Source organism: Polypterus senegalus, chromosome 12, assembly GCF_016835505.1.
Source record: "Polypterus senegalus isolate Bchr_013 chromosome 12, ASM1683550v1, whole genome shotgun sequence".
Taxonomy (NCBI): Eukaryota; Metazoa; Chordata; class Cladistia; order Polypteriformes; family Polypteridae; genus Polypterus; species Polypterus senegalus.
The window spans coordinates 123,800,766-123,822,620 of NC_053165.1; the positions used below are offsets into that span (position 1 = coordinate 123,800,766).

A 21,855-nucleotide genomic window follows, 5' to 3' on the forward strand; every position below is an offset into this window, starting at 1 on the left:
CATCGTATTCACAAGATTTAATCATAGGCAAGAAGTTATTGTCTATAAAGAAGTAATCAATCCTTGAGTAACAGTGATGCACTGGTGAGTAGAAAGAATATGTTCTTAAATTTGGGTTTAAAAACCTCCAGGGGTCTGATAAGTTGTGATCGGTTATAAACTTTGTAATTATCTTTGCGGTGTTAGATGTCGTTCCCCCTGTGGAGGAAGTTCTATCTAAAAGTGGATTTAGAACACAATTAAAGTCCCCCGCCATTATAACTTTATGAGAGTTCAGATTGGGAATGGATGCAAATAAATTTTGTATAAATTCCTTATCATCAACATTAGGTGCATAAACATTTATCAAAATCATTTTACAGTTAGATAAGTCTCCTATGACCATTACATATCTCAGTTTCTGAATTCTTGCTTAAAATTATTTGAGTATATTTCTTAAAACTGAGTGCCCTGGTAACCTCTTTATCTGAAAGAAGCAATGTACATATTCCAATTCAGGGAGTCGCAAGCTATTATGATTTATGTATAACCTCAAGATGAACTGCTACATTTCCTCTTTTTTTCTTTTTTTTATTCTTGACAATGAACTTGAGTTTAAAAAGGAAGTCTCTCCTTCCTGCTAGCAGGCTGTCTGATCTGGCTGTCAGTGAAAGGCTTGCTGCCTGTGGCAAATTGAGCTGTCAGGTGGAGGCAGCCACTTTGACTCACCAAGAATAAAGAAATAGTTTTTTACTTTTTATTGTAGTTTGTCTCCCGTTGTTTTCAACTTCAGTGTCCACACTGTGCAACCAAAAAAGGCTTAATTAATTAACCTGAAACAAAGTTTCAGAAAGTATTTTGCACTCTTAATTTAAAATATCAATTATGTTCCTCTTAATTAAGTTACTGTATGTTCTTAAAGGTTATATAAATTAAATAATAAAATCATTAATCTGAAAAAATAAATTATATGAAAATAAAAATATTAATGGTCATAAAAGAGCAACAATATTTTTCTAAAGTCATTTATTCACGAAATATTTATTTACAAATATTTTTTCTAAACTTTCAATTTCTTTAAATGTAGTATATGAACAAAGTTTCTTACAACTTAAAAGTATTTAAAATAGCTTTGATCTCAGAAGCACATCTTATAAAATATAGATTGATGAATTTTTTAAATTTTTTTGCTGTCCTGTAAGGCTACTGTACTTTCTGCAGAGTATAAATTTGTCTCTGTATCTATATCAGAAGATTTTGAAACCTTTCAGCAGCGTCAGCGTAGGTGCTCGTCTTTTACTTTGAGCCCTGGAGGATTTTACAGTGATTAGCTTTGCTTGTGCAATGGAAGGCATTTCCTTGCAGGTGGCAGAGATGGGCGTGACAGATGACAAGGCAACAGCTGGCTTTTCTTCAGTGATGAACAGAGGATGAATGGGAAGCTTTCTCTTTGCTGCCTTTTTAATTTCTCGGACAACTTCATGAAAAACATGTTGCACACAGTCATAGTCTAGGCAAGCAGATACTTCAAAAAATGAACAGCCATATTTGGAAGCCATTGTTATTCCATCAGACTTGCTCACCTGCCTGAAAGACCAAATATGATTTAGTGTGGAACTAAAAATAAACAACAAATACAAAAAAATACAGAGGTAAATCAGACTAACAGTAATGGAATTCACTGTGAAACTGTTTATTGGCTGAGATAACTATCATTGCTGACTTTTGAAAATGCTCTTTAAAAGAAAATGTTATAAATATTCATTGTACTCTGGCGTATTTGTCATTGTACCCAACCCACATGACTGCTTCATGCAATTTTTTAGGTTAAACCTGATATGGTTACATGGCAACTCAACATTCTCAGTAATGACCCAAATTGTGGGGCCCGGTATCTGTATTTTTGCAAATTTTTCATAGATTTTAATTTGAACTGTTACTCATTAGTCTTTTATTGACTGTATTTTGCCTAGGGTGTCTTCTTACAGGTATGCCAGTTTTCTGTGGTAACCTTTTGCAGCACATATTTCCAGCCTACACAGCTCTAAAGGTCACTGAGAGAAATCAACCCCCAGACTCCAGCAGAAGTGCTTTAGTGCTTTAGGCTGTAGGATAGCCCCTACACATCCCAAGTATACTGCACTGGGAAAAGACATGCTGTAGGGTTCATATCTTTTAACTTCCCGTGAGAAGCTGAGAGAAAGTGAAATGAATCCAATTTTTTTTTTTTTTTTACTAGAAGCAGCAGCTTTGTATTATCCAAGCCCAAAGTTTTTTTTGTGTTTTCAGTTATTGTTGTTATATACAGTATATACAAATATATATATATATAAATATATATATACTGTATATATATATATATATATATAAATATATATATACTGTATATATACTGTATATATATATATATATATATATATATATATATATATATATATATATATATATATACTGTATATATTGTGGTCTATAGCCGGCCAGTCATCACAGCCAATACCCCCAGACCACCAGGTGGAGCCCTCCCTGCAGCATGGAGGTGCCCCAAATACCAGCAGGGAATTAAGGACAATGGAGTTTTTATCCACAGCCCTGCTGGATACCACAGCGGCCACTAGAAGGAGCTGCAGGGAGGAGCAATGAGTATTTTTCCTACAGCCCAGAAGTGCGTCCTAGTCACATGGACAAAGGGAATGACGTGTTTCCGGGTTGATGAAGAGAAGTTTTCATCTGACCCGGAAGTGCTAAGAAGTCACATGGACTGCGGGTTCAGAAGCACTTCTGGGTCACGGACTATAAAGGGAATATGGGAGATCCCAGACGTTGAGCTGAGCTGGGTGGCAGGGTGGCAAAGCCCCCAATCTGTCACTATACATATATATATATATATATATATTTATATATGTATGTATATATATATATACAGTGGTGTGAAAAACTATTTGCCCCCTTCCTGATTTCTTATTCTTTTGCATGTTTGTCACACAAAATGTTTCTGATCATCAAACACATTTAACCATTAGTCAAATATAACACAAGTAAACACAAAATGCAGTTTTAAATGATGGTTTTATTATTTATGGAGAAAAAAAATCCAAACCTACATGGCCCTGTGTGAAAAAGTAATTGCCCCCTTGTTAAAAAATAACCTAACCGTGGTGTATCACACCTGAGTTCAATTTCCATAGCCACCACCGGGCCTGATTACTGCCACACCTGTTTCAATCAAGAAATCACTTAAATAGGAGCTGCCTGACACAGAGAAGTAGACCAAAAGCACCTCAAAAGCTAGACATCATGCCAAGATCCACAGAAATTCAGGAACAAATGAGAACAGAAGTAATTGAGATCGATCAGTCTGGTAAAGGTTATAAAGCCATTTCTAAAGCTTTGGGACTCCAGCGAACCACAGTGAGAGCCATTATCCACAAATGGCAAAAACATGGAACAGTGGTGAACCTTCCCAGGAGTGGCCGGCTGACCAAAATTACCCCAAGAGCGAGAGACAACTCATCCGAGAGGTCACAAAAGACCCCAGGACAACATCTAAAGAACTGCAGGCCTCGCTTTCCTCAATTAAGGTCAGTGTTCACGACTCCACCATAAGAAAGAGACTGGGCAAAAACGGCCTGCATGGCAGATTTCCAAGACGCAAACCACTGTTAAGCAAAAAGAACATTAGGGCTCGTCTCAATTTTGCTAAGAAACATCTCAATGATTGCCAAGACTTTTGGGAAAATACCTTGTGGACTGATGAGACAAAAGTTGAACTTTTTGGAAGGCAAATGTCCCATTACATCTGGCGTAAAAGGAACACAGCATTTCAGAAAAAGAACATCATACCAACAGTAAAATATGGTGGTGGTAGTGTGATGGTCTGGGGTTGTTTTGCTGCTTCAGGACCTGGAAGGCTTGCTGTGATAGATGGAACCATAAATTCCACTGTCTACCAAAAAATCCTGAAGGAGAATGTCCGGCCATCTGTTCGTCAACTCAAGCTGAAGCGATCTTGGGTGCTGCAACAGGACAATGACCCAAAACACACCAGCAAATCCACCTCTGAATGGCTGAAGAAAAACAAAATGAAGACTTTGGAGTGGCCTAGTCAAAGTCCTGACCTGAATCCAATTGAGATGATATGGCATGACCTTAAAAAGGCGGTTCATGCTAGAAAACCCTCAAATAAAGCTGAATTACAACAATTCTGCAAAGATGAGTGGGCCAAAATTCCTCCAGAGTGCTGTAAAAGATTCATTGCAAGTTATCGCAAACGCTTGATTGCAGTTATTGCTGCTAACGGTGGCCCAACCAGCTATTAGGTTCAGGGGGCAATTACTTTTTCACACAGGGCCATGTAGGTTTGGATTTTTTCTCCCTAAATAATAAAAACCATCATATAAAAACTGCATTTTGTGTTTACTTGTGTTATATTTGACTAATGGTTAAATGTGTTTGATGATCAGAAACATTTTATGTGACAAACATGCAAAAGAATAAGAAATCAGGAAGGGAGCAAATAGTTTTTCACACCACTGTATATATATATATATTTATATATATATATATATATATATATATATATATATATATGTATATGTATACTGCTCAAAAAATTAAAGGAACACTTTTTAATGAGAGTATAGCATCAAGTCAATGAAATTTCTGGGATACTGATCTGGTCAGTTAAGTAGCAGAGGAGGTTGTTAATCAGTTTCAGCTGCTTTGGTGTTAATGAAATTAACAACAGGTGCAGTAGAGGGGCAACAGTGAGATGACCCCCAAAACAGGAATAGGTGGAGGCCACTGACATTTTTCCCTCCTCATCTTTTCTGACTGTTTTTCACTAGTTTCACATTTGGCTACGATCAGTGTCACTGCTGGTACCATGAGGTGATACCTGGACCCTACAGAAGTTGCACAGGTAGTCCAACTTCTCCAGAATGGCACATCAATATTTACCATTGCCAGAAGGTTTGCTGTGTCTTCTAGGACAGTCTCAAGGGCATGGAGCAGATTCCAGGAGACAAGCAGTTACTGTAGGAGAGCTAGACAGGGCCATAGAAGGTTCTTAACCCATTAGCAGGACTGGTATCTGCTCCTTTGGGAAAAGCAGAACAGGATGAGCACTGACCAAACAACCAGAAAGACTTCATGAGGGTGACCCAAGGGCCCCATGTCCTCTAATGGGCCCTGAGCTCAGTGCCCAGCAGCATGCAGCTCGATTGGCATTCGCCATAGAATACCAGAATTGGCAGATGCACCACTGGTGCCCTGTGCTTTTTACAGATGAGAGCAGGTTCACCCTGAGCACGTGACAGAAGTGAAAGGGTCTGGAGAAGCCATGGAGAACATTATGCTGCCTGTAACATCATTCAGCATGAGCAGTTTGGTGGTGGGTTAATGATTGTCTGGGGAGGCATATCCATGGAGGGTCACACAGACCGCTACAGGCTTGACAAAGGCACCTTGGCTGCCATTAGGTATCAGGATGAAATCCTTGGACCCATTGTCAGACCCTATGCTGGTACAGTGGCTCCTGGTGCACGACAATTTCTGGCCTCATGTGGTGAGAGTATGCAGGCAGTTCCTGGAGGATGAAGGAATTGATACCATTGACTGGCCACCACACTTTCCTGACCTAAATCCAGTAGAACACCTCTGGGACATTATGTTTTGGTCCATCCAATGCCACCAGGTTGCACCTCAGACTGTCCAGGAGCTCAGTGATGCCCTGGTCCAGATCTGGGAGGAGATCCCCACAACACCATCTGTTATCTCATTAGAAGCATGCACCGATGTTGTCAGGCATGTATACAAGAACACAGGGGCCATACAAAGTGCTGCATACAATTTTGAGTTGCTGCAATTAAATTTTGGCAAAATGGACTAGCCTGCCACATAATTTTTTCACTTTGATTTTTGGGGCGTCTTTGAATTCAGGGCTCTGTAGGTTGATCATTTTCATTTCCATTTTTTGAGCAGTTTATATATATATATATATATATATATATATATATACAGTCATGTGAAAACATTAGGACACCCTTTGAAAGCATGTGGTTTTTGTAACATTTTTAATAAATGGTTATTTCATCTCCGTTTCAACAATACAGAGAGATTAAAGTAATCCAACTAAACAAAGAAAACTGAAGAAAAGTCTTTTCAAGATCTTCTGTAAATGTCATTCTACAAAAATGCCTATTCTAACTGAGGAAAAAGATAGGACACCCTCACATGTATTCCCTCTTAAATTGGCTCAGATCTCACACAGGTATATCACACCAGGTGCACATAATTAGTAGATCGTTACTCTGCATGTTGAATGAGGCTTGCCCTATTTAAACCTCAGACATTTAGTTTGGTGTGCTCCTGACTGTTGAAGTGAGAGTGAGCACCATGGTGAGAACAAAAGAGCTGTCAGAGGACTTCAGAAAAGATTGTAGCAGCCTATGAGTCTGGGAAGGGATTTAAAAGATCTCAAAGATTTTGAAATCAGCCATTCCACTGTCCGGAAGATAGTCTACAAGTGGAGGGCTTTCAAAACAACTGCCAACATGCCCAGGACTGGTCGCCCCAGCAAGTTCACCCCAAGAGCAGACCGCAAGATGCTAAAAGAGGTCTCCAAAAGCCTAAAGTGTCATCTCGAGAACTACAGCAGGCTCTGGCTACTGTTGATGTAGAAGTACATGCCTCTACAATCAGAAAGAGACTGTACAAGTTTAACTTGCATGGGAGGTGTGCAAGGAGGAAACCTTTGCTTTCCAAGAGAAACATCGAGGCCAGACTGACATTTGCCAGAGATAAAGTTGACAAAGACCAGGACTTCTGGAATAATGTTCTTTGGACAGATGAGTCCAAAATTGAATTATTTGGACACAACAGCAGAGGACATGTTTGGCGTAAACCAAACACAGCATTCCAAGAAAAGAACCTCATACCAACTGTGAAGCATGGAGGTGGAAGTGTCATGGTTTGGGGCTGCTTTGCTGCAGCAGGACCTGGTCAGCTCACCATCATAGAATCCACGATGAATTCTACTGTGTATCAGAAGGTGCTTGAAGAACATGTGAGACCATCAGTTAGAAAATTAAAGCTGAAGCGGAACTGGACCATGCAACATGACAATGACCCAAAACATACTAGTAAATCAACCAAAGATTGGCTGAAAAAGAAGAAATGGAGAGTCCTGGAATGGCCAAGTCAAAGTCCAGATTTGAATCCCATTGAGATGCTGTGGGGTGACTTGAAAAGGGCTGTACGTGCAAGAAACCCCTCAAACATCTCACAGCTGAAAAAGTTCTGCATTGAGGAGTGGGGTAAAATTTCCTCAGACCGATGTCGAAGACTGGTAGATGGCTACAAGAACCGTCTCACTGCAGTTATTTCAGCCAAAGGAGGTAACACTCGCTATTAGGGGCAAGGGTGTCCTATCTTTTTCCTCAGTTAGAATAGGCATTTTTGTAGAATGACATTTACAGAAGATCTTGAAAAGACTTTTCCTCAGTTTTCTTTGTTTAGTTGGATTACTTTAATCTCTCTGTATTGTTGAAACAGAGATGAAATAACCATTTATTAAAAATGTTACAAAAAACCACATGCTTTCAAAGGGTGTCCTAATGTTTTCACATGACTGTATATATATATACACATATGAGGTGGGTAACTAAAAACAACCATAATTAAGAAAAATTTTTTTTAATAATTTGTACTTACTGAAACTGAAGTCTCCTCCATTCATTTCAGGTTTGGGGGGAGACTAAAGGCAGCAAAAAAATCTAAATGTGGTGCCAGACCATCAAAGGACATTAATAAAAATGATAATAAACTTTATTTACATTATGCGCTTTACTACCAGAACATAACTCAACATGCATTAAAAAATGGACCTTGAAAAGAAAAACAATCTTGTTACCTGTATCTTTCCATGTCAAGCTTATTTCCAAGCAGAATGATTGGACGTTCTTGATGTAGAGCCTTAGTACATTGGGAGAGGGATTCTAAATACTGGTGGCAGACTTCAAAGCTCCTTCTGTTGTCAATGCTGTAAACTACCAAGAATGCATTTGCCCAGTTTAGGTAACGCTCCATGTTAGCAGGCTCCTCCTAAAGCAAAGATGTTTGAAAGAGTCAATGGGCAATGTAAATTTATCCTGACAACATTAGGAAAAACCTTTGCTAAAAAAGACTTTCGGCCTATTGCCGTCACAGTTGTTTCCAAAATAATATCCGGAGTTAATTTCAGTTGTTTATATATACAGTATGAGACTGAAAGTCACATTAAAAGCAAACTAAATATATTCTTGTTGTAATATATCTGCTATTTGTAGTGGGGAAGAAGAAGCTGGTTTTAGTAACGCTGCTATTTTAAAAGCACACAATCCATGCAGCATTGTGCCTAATAGTTCTAGGAATTTCACGGAATGAGAAAAGTGGCATATGAAAAGTTTGTGGCCTTATAAAGGCCAAATAATTAGATTCCAACAAGCACTGACAATGACAATGACAGTGTTGTTACAACACCAATGTATAGAGCTGAGCTCCCAAGAGAAAATAGACCATATGTGTTAAGAGAGTTGCCTGGAAGTTATTGTTCCATTGCACAAGAGACTTGTCGAGGGAGAGTGACATTGTTTATATGAGAACCTCCTGATCAATGAATGGCAGCATTCCATTTTTTTAAAGAAAGAACAGAGCGCTTCTGTCTGTAATGGAGGACACTGTCATGGTGATTTTGATCTTTTAATAAAGTGTAAGTTACATGCTAATTTGATAAACTAGGACAGAGCTAGGGTTGAGATAGGGAGATCTTAAGAATCATCAACCAAATTAACTGGTGAAGATAAAATTGTAATCAAAACTATAAAAAAAAAATATAAGGTAATTCCTGTTATATATTCTTAACTTCTGTATGCGTTATGGAACATGACCCGGATACAAACAGGCAGACACGTTTAAATCACCCCACACACGTTTATTATAGTGCTCCATTATTTACACAAGTGCCACAGTCCCCAAAAATGCCTTCGCTTTCTCTTCAGACCGCCTCCTGATCTCCTCCCAGACCTCATCCTGCTTCCACCCGGCTCAAGTCCTTGAATGAAGGGAGGCGGCCCCTTTTACATGCACCTGGATGTGCTCTAGGTGCTTCCCGGCAATCTTCCAGTGTGGTGGAAGTGCCGGCTGCATACCTGGAAGCACTCTGGGTGTCCCTGCTCCTCTTCCCCCCAGCACTTCCGGGTGTGGAGGAAGTGCTGAGGTCCAGGGCTACCAAGGCATCGGGGCGCCCCTTGGCGGTGACCACGGGCCCCTACAGGGTTGAGCTTCTAAGCTCTGTACCTGTGATCCCCAGAGCAACCAGGGTGGTTGCCCCCACGTGGTCTGAGGTGGGCGTAAGCCCTCTTCTGGTCCTCCAGGGTGTCCTGGCTGGGTCGCCCCCCCAGCCACCTGCAACAACGTTTAAATACAACCAATTCCACAGGGTGATGAACAACAGGAACACTTTATTTAACGAAACTGGACCAACTGCAAACATTATTATCTTTCTCATACACGTGTCTCTCTATCGCTCATTCCATACACACTGTTTGCTCTAAACTCCACACACCCTTATTTATATTACATATGTGCACACAACCATCCCCTTTACCATATAAGAAATAACAGGATACCCCTTGACATTTACAAATCAAGACGTATACATAACAATTCCTTTAAAACAAATCGAGGAACTTATTACACAAGCAGTTAACTCTCAGAGACTTATTTTCTGATTCTGTAAGGGCTTTGGGTCTACCAGACCTGTTCCTGTCAGAGTTTCCACAATTACAAAGTTCCTTTTGATGGTTTAGAAAACTGTACTTACTGATACCTTGACTTTCTTTGTGATTTGCCTAAAGGAAAAACGTTTTAGAGTTAGAGTGGTCTGTCTGTTTTCCCTGTGTTATCTATCTATCTAATTGCCTTTTTCACATTTGTGATAGCAATAGTGTCCAAATAATTCTTCCGGGGGTATGGAAACAGTTTGTTCCAACACAGCTATTATACAGACAGAGGGATTGTAAGTAATCAACAAAAGTTGGGACACCTATAGGAGTTGTTTGCATCAACTTTTAAGTCTTAATTAACTTTGCTTTCTGCAGAAAAGCTGCTCACCCATTTCTTGTTCCCTGAAAATCACAGATTCTCTCAATGAGATATTAAAGATCTCACCTATATAGTCTCTATAGATTTTTAAAACATGCCCTAAAATTTCATTTTGATGACCAGGGGCCTCATGTATAACGCCGTGCGTAGAACTCGCACTATAACATGGCGTAAGCACAAAAGCCGAAATGTGTTTACGCACAGAAAAATCCAGATGCAGGAATTTGTGCGTACTCCAACTTCCACGTTCTTCCGCTACATAAATCCCGATCAGCGTGAAAACTAACGCTTGTGCACGCGCATTATCTAACGCCCCAAATCCTCCCAGAATTACGCCTATTTGAATATGCAAATCAATATAAATCTCCCTTAAGCACAGCCTTCTGTGAAAAGACAATGAGAAAAGCACGGGGGAAAATATAAGAATTTCAGTGAATACCAAGTGGAGGCAAATGAAAAACATACTTTTTGTTCAAATAAACCGTGGTATAATCAACAATAGGAAGTTGATCGAGTGACATAGCGTGTTGGAGAAACTTGAAAGCTCACATTCACAAATTGCACAGTGCCGGAAATAAAAAAGAAGTCACTTATCAAAGTCGCCGTGAAAAGCCAAGTTGTAAGCCCACTGTCTGAGTGTCATATGAAAGCTTATTAGGGTACAGAGAAAAAAGGCACACAGTGAGGAAAAAGCACGAAATGTCAACTTCAATCTCGACATTTCCACTTTAATCACGTAGTTTATTTTGTCATGAAAGTAGAACATCATAAACTTCATCTTAAAATCGTTTAATTAACCAGTTTCTCAAATCACATCGTAATTAAAGTAGCACGTTAAATGCTTTGTTTTGTATTTGATCTTGTGCTCTATGTGTGTGAATCACTACTTGTTTTTTAAACCGGCTCTCTTCCTCCAACTGGACACAGAATCAATTACATTCGTAATATTACAGTTCTCTGAATAACTAAAATACTGAGATGTATACGTGATATCATTTTCATGATGATAGGAGTTAAAGCACGTTATTAAACATGTGTTTCACTTCGATGAAATAATTTATTGCAGCAGTACAATCAGGGGCGGCTCTAGGCTTGTGGTGGCACTGGGGAGAGGAAGAATCGGTGGCTCCTTCGCCCGCCTGTCAGTAAGGTAGCTTATGCATAGTGGATGGCTACGTCTGTTGCGGACACTGCATAGCCGCCTCGTGCTCATGACACAAGCATTTAACTTTTGCCGAAATTTGTCGCTGTGTTTTTAGCTGTGTTGTTATTTTCTCTTTCTGTTTTATATTCAATATATATTGGCGTAGCCTTCATGCAGTCAGTGCTTTTCTTTACCTAAGTAACCGATCGCCATACAATCAGCTCTGTAATAGACGTTAAACCATCTGTAAGCTTAGCGCCAATTCTTCAAAACGTTTAAAGAACATTGAAATATCTTCGTAGTACATGTTTAATTATTCTATCCTTAACGACACACCCAGTGAAGAATATAGATTATTTAAATGAAGATAAAGTTTTATCTGTATAATTTAATAAACATATTTTGCTGAATTTCACCTTATAAATGATATCGTTTCTGTTTCTGAACTGCGAGGTCCGTACAGGAAAGGCTTTAAAACATTTTGCAGTGGCTGAGACAGCGTGTCCTTGAAGCTGTATACCGATAATTCCCTTTCCGATCAGTTGCTGCTGTGATTCACACTCAAATACAGTGATATAAATACTTTGAGTGGTGCAGTGAGAGAAATATTGAAAAAGATGATCCGCTGTGGCAACTCCTAACAAGAGGAGCTGAAAGAAGAAGAAGAAGAAGAAGGAGAAGTGAGAGTAACAACGCTAAAGCAGTTATGATATTTGGAATACTATGGCAGTTCCCTCTACCATTATATTGTTACAAGTTAATTACAATCAGATGCATTACACTAATAAACAATATGCGGTTAGTTTCGGTGTATTTATAAAGCCGCGTCAGGAAAATAAGGTGTAACCACACAGGAACAGTAGCACTGCTTTGACGCTGGGTGCCGCCAGTCTGCAAAACCGAGCGGAGAACTTGCGTACGACAAGGCATGAGGTACCGTGGAAAAGTGCGTGGATTTACGCCAAGTGTAGGTTTTATACATCGTGATTTGAACGTGGAAAAGTTCTTACGCAACGTTTCTGTGCGTACGCACCGTTTATACATGAGGCCCCAGATGCCTTATGAAAGTTGACCTGTATAACAATTCTCTTTGCATTATCCACTGAGACACAGAAGGATAAATTAAACAATTCTGCATGCAATAATTTAGGAGGCAGTTTGTTATTATCAAAATAGTAAATTAAAGCATTAAGTTCATCCTGTGTATACAATGTATCTGCAATTGAATTAGGCTTTAGCTTGTAATCTGTAAGCATCTCTGATCTTTTCTCTTAAAGTTTATATGCATCACAACTGCTGCAATAGATCCAGTTTATCCCCGTATAGATTTTTAGCTAATTTAATTCCTTTCCTATTCTTGTACAGGCATTGGTTATATGTTTCTATATCTGTGACCTGAAAAGCAATGCTGCAAGCCTTTAGTAAATGTCTATTATTGCTGGTTATTCATAGTTCAGTATTAGGAAATATATGTATGTTTTTTGTAGGAACACAGTTGTCCACTCGTTGTTTGAAGAATCTGGTTATGATGGTTTCATGCTCATCCAGACCTAAAGTGACATTTCTAAACATGTTCAAATTTACCAAAACAAAGCAATTGTGTAATTTTTCCCCTGCTTCTTTTTTCAACCTTTGAACTGGTTGTCACACTCCAGTTACTACTTGTAAGCTGGAAGCAATAGTACTGAAAAGCAGTCCGATTATCTGACTTGAAGGCAGTTCAATAGGCTCAAAGTGTCCTTTATCAGAATGTAGCAGTGATTTAGTGGATAGTATCCCTGTTGGGATAAGTAATAGCTGATGATATTTTGGGTAACCCTACTTTAAATTTGCATTTTTACAGTCCCCAATAAAAATAAATGTTGCCTTAAGAAATAAACATTCATATTTTTATGATGTTGTATACAATATTTAGCAGTGTTTGGTATTAGCTTACATTGGGATATATAGCAATGAGAAAAATAATAGAGAATACTTTTAGATGATAAAACAAGTCAAACAAAATTAAAATTTTAACATACTGTATTTGCAACAACAATATACTTATTGTATTGCCTAAAATCACACAAGGAATGACTCAATGGCCTTTTAACAGGCCCTGTTTTTGACATCCCAAGCCTTGGCTCCCTAAGAAAAAAAGAAAAACTCCCAAAAAAATTAAAACATTTTGGCAAAGCCAATTCACAGAGAGATCACATTCTAGGTAGGTTGGGCATACAAAGAATGTCAAAAAATGGGATTGATACAATACACAAAACAGAACACAAGTAATCCTGAGCTAGGTGTCCAATCTATCACTGCCACCTGAAAAATGCAATTTAACAGTAGAAAATGCTTTGTTCTTGCACAGTGCAAATGCAGAGCACCGCAACAACTCTCAACACAAAATGCAAGAGTAAATTTTACCCCTCACTAAATGCAGAACTGTCACATATGACAATACAGATTTGTTCAAATACATCAAAAACAAAGTAGAAACTAATTGACATAAATGAAAAACAACAATATATGTTCATCAGTTTATTGTATATCCATGGCCAGAATGTAGAAAAGAAATCAGACAAGCCAGACACATCCAGAGTCCTAGAGACTCCAGCCAGTGCTGGGCCAGCCAATCTGATGAAAGCACCCTTCTACCATATCTAAAATGACTTTTCCATGGTTTCCATGGGCAAGCAAAGAAAGTGGCAGTAGAGCAGTGGCAACTACTGCACATGAGGATACCAAGAAGAGAAACAGTAACCACATACTGCCATAATAGGCACACCACCTCCTTTGCTTTTTCTTGACCTCAGAAAATTCACCTATCTGTATAGCAGCAGCCAGTGCTTCAAAGATTATTCATGTTTCTAAGAAACAGAAAACATAGAGCTTGTGACATCTCTTTGTGATACTAGACTTGCTCTAATGCCATTTAGTTTGTTAAACCCAGTGTCACCAGAGATACAAGAGAGAAGGATGTGAGTCCATTATTTATTGTTATGAAGACAGGAACAATTGAAAGAATTTTCTAACGGGAATTGTCAGTTCAGTACTTAAAACAAATGCTGACGTCATCCTGCATTAGCTCCCTTCTTCAGATTAAAAGAACAGATAGCCTTCCTTGGAGAAAAGACAGAAAGTGAATGTAAGGCCAGGTTAATGGTCGATTTTAAAAGTTCCCCGCATCAGTCATCAGGCGATAGATACCTTATGCAGTGAGTCTACAGACCTGTAGTTGACCCTGCAATGGACATTCAACTCCTGCCTGTTTTAACTGAGTTTTTAGTGCATAGTGCATTTGGGGGGTGCTAGGATCTCACACTTTCTGCCAGCTTTTTCTTTCTTCACATTGGTGTGAATGATGCAATAGTCGAAGCTGGGGTTGGCAAGCCATGAGAGGACTTTGGTTTTGATGTCCATAGAACTGGGATGATGGCAGACATCAAAATTAAAAGGCTGCAAGTTAATGAACCACAGTTCGGCAAACTTTTTGGTTGTAAACCAATTTGTACGTGTTCCAAGATATCCGTGAACTGAGGTCCCACTATACTTGCATCTGTCTCAGGAATGAAATCATTAGAAAAATCTGGATTCCTCAAAACTGGGTAAGAAGACAATTGGTTTTCAAGGCAGAGAAGGACCCTTTACAATCATCGGCCCAGACAATGCTGTGGTTCTACCCGCCCTTCATCAGGTTAGTTAGAGGGGCAGCTCTATGTGTAAAATTCAGAATAACCAGCAAAAGCGTGAACCTGTTTCCACATTTCTGGATGTGGATACGCAAACACCTCACCCATCTTATCAACTAAGGACTTATCAAACCGGTCCCCATAGAATAGCCCAAATAATGCGTTTACGACATATTCAATTTACACTTCTTAGAGTTAGCTGTCAACTCAGCTTGCCTCAAGCTGTCAAGCACTGCTTGTTAGTGGTTTAAATATTACTGCCAATCATTTCTGAAAATGACTACAACATTTGCCCCAGAATATGTGGAACTGGGCCACAAAATCTGATCCCTCATATGCTGGAAAGTTAAATGTGCGCCATGAAGGCCAAATGAGAAGCCAGTGAATTTGAGCAACCCATCTGGGGTGGTGAATGCAGTCTTCACATAACTGGATTCCTCAAGAGGTACCTGCTGTACCCTTCATGATCTCCAAAGTGGAACTAAAAGAGGCTTGTCTGAGTTTCTCCAGCAAGTCATCAATATCGGGTAGGCATCAAATTTGAAAATCTTATTCAAGCATTAAAATCTATGAAAAACCCAATGGAGCGATCTGGTTTTGGTACCAAAATAATTGAACTGTGCCATTTGCTTTTACTCTTGTGAATCAAACCCAATTCAAGCTTTTGCTTCAACTTTTTGTGTATGACATCCCTATTTGATTATGGTAAACCATACTGGCACATCTGCACCTTAACACCAGAATCGATCACAATTTTGTGTTTTGCTAGTACCATCTGGCCAGGCAAGGATGAAAAGAAATCAGAGTTCCTTCTGATCAGTGACAGCAACTCGGCCTTCTGAGTTTAGGTCAGATCATCACCAATAGCAACGTTGGACTCAGAGATTTCAGTGGTGGTGGCCAACACCTCATTAGGGTCATGCCACTCTTTCAAAAGATTAACATGCAGCATCTGAATGGACTTCCAACGGCCTGGAATCTTAACCTTATAGGTCACTGGGCCCATTTGTTTCTTCAGCACTGAAAGACCCAGCCATTTCACCAGAAAATTATGTGGGTCAGACAGGATTAAAACAAGACCCTTTTTGCTCTTTTGAATTTGCAAAATGTGCTTTTCCTGTCATAATTTTATTTTTGTGCCTCCTGCACATGCTACTGATGCTTCACTGCGATAGAGGACAATTTTAAATTTTATTCCTGGAGTGAAATGATCCGACCAACAAATTTCAAACCCAGAATTGCAGTTTGAATCACTGTCCATTCTTCCCTGTGGGAAAAGCAACTGCCCAAGTGGGGCTCGGCCAGTCTTGAGAGAACATCGGCATTGATGTATGCAGCCCCGGGATGGTGGCATACATTGAATGCAAATGCCTGTAAACTAATAAACCATTGGTGAGTTTAGTGAGTGAGCCGGGCATTCATATCTATCTGTACAGCCAGTGGGGTGTGGTCAGTCACTAGGGTAAACCGCCGTCCCCACAAGTAGTACCGGAGGGCTACCACAGTCCACCTAATTGCTAAACATTCTTTCTCAATAGTCGAGTAATTGCATTCCCTGAGGATCAGTTTCAAAACATTTTTAAAGCACTGCCCCTAAACCGAAAACACTTGCATCCATCTGCAGAATAAATTCTCTTGAAAAGTCTGGATTTCACAGAACAGGGAATGATGATAAAGTGGCTTTTAGTTCTGAGAAGGCTCTGTCACAGGTCCAAACAACATTATGGTTCTTCCTGCCCTCTGTCAAGTCAGTGAGGGGGGCAGCCAATTCCAAAATTGAGAATGAATCGTCTGTAGTATCCCGTGAGCCTGAGGAAGGCAAGAACCTGTCTCTGTGTTTTGGGACGTATATACCTAATCACATCCACCACCTTCTCCATTCAAGGCTTCAGCAAACCTTTCTCCATGGAATACCCCAAATAATGGGTCTCTGACATACCCAGTCTGCATTTCTTAGGGTCAGCCGTCAACCCTGCCTGCCTCAAACTGTCAAGCACTGCCTGTAGTTGGATGAGATGACTGCCCCAGTCATTACTAAAAATGACTACATCAACTAGATACACTCCCACATGTGCAGAATGAGGACACAGGATCTGGTCCATCATCCCCTGAAAAGTCAACGGTGTGCCATGGAGACCGTCCAGAGTGTCAAATGCAGTCTTCTCGCAACTGGACTCCTTCAAGGGCACTTGCCATTAACCCTTCGTGGGATCTAGGGAGGAAATATACAAGGCCCACCCAAGCTTTTCCAACAAGTCATCTACACGCACCATCGAGTATGTGTCAAACTCATAAATTTTATTCAACCTCCTAAAATGAATACAAAACCAAAACTTAACTGTCAGGTTTTTAGACAAGCACAAAAGGGTTTCACCAGTCATTTATGCTTTCACAAATTACACCCAACTTGAGCATCTGTTGAACCTCCTTGTGCATCACCTTCCTCGTTGCCTTCGGAAGGCGATATGGGGGCACATATACAGTAACGGCAGGCGCGGTCACGATCTTGTGTTCCACAATTTCTGTTCACCCCGGCGTGGCCGAAAAGACAGAGTTCCTCTTGATCAGTGGTAACAAGTCTGCCCTCTGAGTGTCAGTTAACTCATCCCCAATAGCGACTTCAGTCTGAGGGACTGCTGCAGATGTGACAATGACCAGCTGGGGGTCATGCCACTCTTTTAAAAGATTAATATGCTGGGATGATTAATATGATGGGATCAACACCAGTAAGCGACCCCCTAAACTCACTGAGTTTACTCATAATGTCATATTCACGTTTTTGTACCTCCTGTTCATGCTACACATGTTCCACAATATAGGACAACCTGCAAATCTGTTCCTGCAGCAAAACCACACAGTCAAAAAAGCATCCCCTCAGGAGGTGCCTTTTGAGTCCAGTCCACTCTTCTCGAAAAATGTCTAACACCCTGTGCAGTTTGCAACCAAATAGTAGTTTGAAAGGACTCATACTGGTAGGTGCTTGGGATGCCTCCCAAACAGCAAATAAGAGAAAAGGCACTACTGTATTCCTTGAGGTTGGGTCGTCATGGGCTACCCCCCAAATCATCTATTTTAGGGTTTTATTAAATCGTTCAGTCAGACCATTTGTCTGTGGATGATAAACCGTGGAGTGCAACTGCTTAATTGCAAAACCTTCACAGAATTGCTTCATGATGCGAGAGGTAAATGGCATGCCCTGATCAGTCAAAATCTCGTAAGGGATACCATGTGGTCCACCAGGGGGTGTACCAACCACCCTACCTGACACAGACAGATGCAAGACACAAGTTCTGTCCAGCACATACCTTTATTTTAAGTGGGGCAGTGCTTTTCCTTCTCTCCCCACTACAGAGTACAGTACATAAGCACAGCCACAGCCCTTTCTTCTCTCTCTGTCTGCTGCCTCTTCTCCTCTCCAAGCAAGCTTTGTGTTCCTCCTCCCGACTCTGGTTCCTTGAATGGAGTGAGGTGGCTCCTTTTATTCAGTTTCTGGTAGTGCTCCAGGTGCCTCATTGGTATTACCTGGAATCACTCCCAGGTGTGGTGGAAGTCCAATGTAGGGCTCTGCTGCTCCCCATGGTGGCCCCCATGGAACCCAACAGGGCTGTACCAGACTCCAAGTCCTGGCATGCTCTGCGGCAATCCGTGGTGTCACTGCTGCCCAAGAGGGCTGGCCTCTAGTGTCCCAGGGGAGGTAGTGCTTCAGAGATGCTCTCTCCCTCAGTCCTTCCATCCAGCTGGCTGAGTAATGGCTAAGGCCGCCCATCACAACCAATACGTGTGAACATTTCTGAGAGGGCCTTTGCAAAAGTCTGGGTGTCCACGTACTACACCAAGGCCACTTCTGGGTACCTTATTTCATAATCAATTAACATGAGCATATACTGAAACCCATTTTTGCCCTTGGGGAGCGGGCCAACAATATTCAGTCCCACCCTTTCAAAGGGGACATCTATAATACGCATCTGTACAAGGGGTGCCCTAGTGGGTCTGTGAACAGAAACTATTTGACAGTTGGGGCAGGCCGTACAGAATTGAGCCACATCCTGGCCCATATTCACATTGATAGTAAATGCTGATAAACCACATATTCTAAAGAAATATAGTACAATTTTAAACACATAAATTATGGTCTGTTTGTCCTCTAATAGTCAGAGATCAGAGCTTGCCTTTCCCAACAGAGTTAAATCTTGTAAGTAAAATACAAGCTTGCAGGCTCTCACTTTGACAAACCTTTGTAGCAATTTCTGTGTTATTATCAAGTATTGATCCCCATCTTGAGATTACACATGTATTGCAAAACAGTGTGTCCATGTTGTTTTAAGAAGGAAAAAGAAATTGTGTAAAATGTTTAATGCATCATGAGGAGGACCAAGCAGACTACAAAAACAGAAAGTACCAGCATCTTTTTGTTTCCATTTCAAGCACTAATGTACTATACCAGCAGTTCCCAATCTTTTTTCTCTCCCGTACCCCTTCTCTTCATTACCCCTACACAAAAAGTTTTTTTTTTTTTAATTTTCTTAGGTTAGCTAAATAATCAAATGACTCAAATTAACCTAATGACATTTATATGCTTTTATTTTTGATTTTACATTTTACAAATTATTTCAAATTTTTATAACAGCAGCCTAACATAAGATCAAAACAAATAAAAACAGCACTAAAATAATTTTACCCACATTAACTTATGATAAAAGTACATAAAAATTATTCATCTTGATATACAAGTCTTCCAACGTGCCTCTTAATAATTTTAATGCGATCCTTGAGCTTTTTACAAGGATCCGAGTTTTTTAAAATCAGGTTCAAATGAAGATAGATATAACCTCAAATAAGGAGCTGCGTCAAGCTTATTGTGATATTTATTCTTAATATATGCATAAAACAAGAAGGCATTTTCGAAAAGCTCTGTGTTCGTGAAAGGTAATACATATTTTATTGCTTTATCACAGAGTTCTTGGTACTCATCCTTCACTGCTGCCCAACAGTCAATGACATTTTTTTTTTTAAATCAGATTGTAAAGAAGAATCAGTTGAAAGTTCAATCAATTTTTCTTTTTCAGAAACTGATAGTTTTTCAGCTTGTTGAGAGAAACAATTTATTGAATGGATTTAGAAATCCAGTTATCTTCAGTATTTTGCTTCGGAAAATGCTGTCTGAACGACACCTTAAGTCCTTTTAAGTGTGCTATTATACAGTACTACTTTTGACAATTTCAGGTCGTTCTCAGATGAGAAACTGTGAAGTGTCTCAAAAACTTCACCCCAACCGGTCCGCCACATACCCCCAAGGAACCACTGTACTATACAATCAAGTGGCAAGAACTGAACAAAGGTTATTAGCATCCTTCTGTCCATCTTCCTAACCCGCTTATCCAGGGCAGGGTCTCAGTAAGCATTGGACCCAAAGCTGGAACAATCCCCGCACAGGGCACCAGTCCATCACAGGGTGAACACTAATACACACACACATACACACACTATATGGCCACTTTAGAAATGACAATTTACCTAAATTTAATGAAGTTCAAGTTCATTGAACATTTTTAAACAAAGGTATGCTGGGCTGCCATCCCTGCCTCATAGTACCAGGTTCTACGTGGACTCTGTATGCTCTTCCTGTGTAATTGTGGATTGATTGGCATCAGTGTCAGTGAATTTACACACTCAAAAACATTGTACTCAGTTCTTGTATTACTATATTGTCAGCAGGAGTAACTAATCATGCATTATAAAAATTGATAATTGGTTTGTGATGCTTCAGTCTGCTCTATTGTGCATTCTACCTTCTTTCTTTTTTGAACATTTGACACGCCACAGAAAATGTGGTGTAGCTGTTTCAGAAATCAAAGGCTATTATAAAAAAAATACAATGCAGTGTAATCAGTTCAGTTTAGATTTGTTGTTATGTATATAAAGTACAATATAACTCACATGTGCTCCTTTCACAACACTGTCACTCAGTGTGCAACACAGACTGAATTGAGCTTGGGCGTTCATCATTGGATTGTTCTAACTCCACCCACAATGGCATTACAAATAGAAGCGAGCAAGAAATTTAGCCTTAATAAAGTAGCAAGAATCTATAATTAAATAATTATTTGCAGTTTCCTTTTATTATCATAAAGATGCCTCTTAAACACAACCTTTAGTTTTGCTTCAAAGTGGACATATTTGGTAAGCTTTAAGGCTTTTTCCTTTATTTGTGGAGCCTAGTACTCTACAGGTCAATTATAAACTGCAAGAATAGACAAGGTATTTTTAAAATGTGTACTGAAAGTCTCAGTTTAGCATACGGTTTCAAGTCAGAAACTCATACATATCATGATTGTGAAGCAATAACTTTGACTTGAAAAATGCCAAACTTATCCTTTAAGTGCACTAAAATTTTTCTGCAGTATAAAAATGTTCTTCAATACCCATGCATAAAGTAATTTATGTACATTTTGTCTATTTTTGCTGAAATTTACTTTACCTGATTCATACATTTTAATACAACCTCAAATTGAAAGAAGGCTAAAATAAATGGCTTCTTAATCCAAAGAATTGTAATTGCCTCAACACTGTATACTTTTCTAAGTGTGTGTGTCTCACTCCACTTTCATTTTTAATTTAGCCCTCAAAATGGCACCAAAACTAAATGCAGAGAATGTGTGTGTGACGTTTTAACATACAGTATTACTCACATCATTCTCAGACTGATAACACCATTTCTGGGCTGATAACAGCCATGGAGAGAAATCATTTTGAGGACTGTCTCTAGCATTTGTATCGCTCCATTCCAAGCTGTATATGGTGCCCTTAAATCTTATATGTATATTGGGAAGGACGGTCAGGACACCCTGATTATGGAAGGACTGGGGGAGAGAGTACTTTCAGGAGAGTTTCTCCCCTGGACCGACAGAGGGCAGCCCTCTT

At 39.7% G+C, this 21,855-nt stretch overlaps 1 protein-coding gene across 3 annotated transcripts in view; it reads right to left on the reverse strand.

The window, feature by feature from the left end:
• Positions 1–1,004: 1,004 nt before the first annotated feature.
• Positions 1,005–21,855, reverse strand: part of rasl12 (RAS-like, family 12) — a 119,713-nt gene continuing 98,862 nt past the window's right edge. The window contains exons 5-6 of one of the 3 annotated variants that reach the window (XM_039773369.1): positions 7,889–8,079; positions 1,005–1,566 (exon numbers count right to left, since the gene is read on the reverse strand). In XM_039773369.1, the coding sequence (XP_039629303.1) occupies positions 1,227–1,566; positions 7,889–8,079 (531 nt within the window). In that variant the 3' untranslated portion in view covers positions 1,005–1,226. Of the gene's footprint in view, positions 1,567–7,682; positions 7,733–7,888; positions 8,080–21,855 lie in introns of those variants that run through there. The other 2 variants (XM_039773368.1, XM_039773370.1) reach the window with 2 other exon arrangements.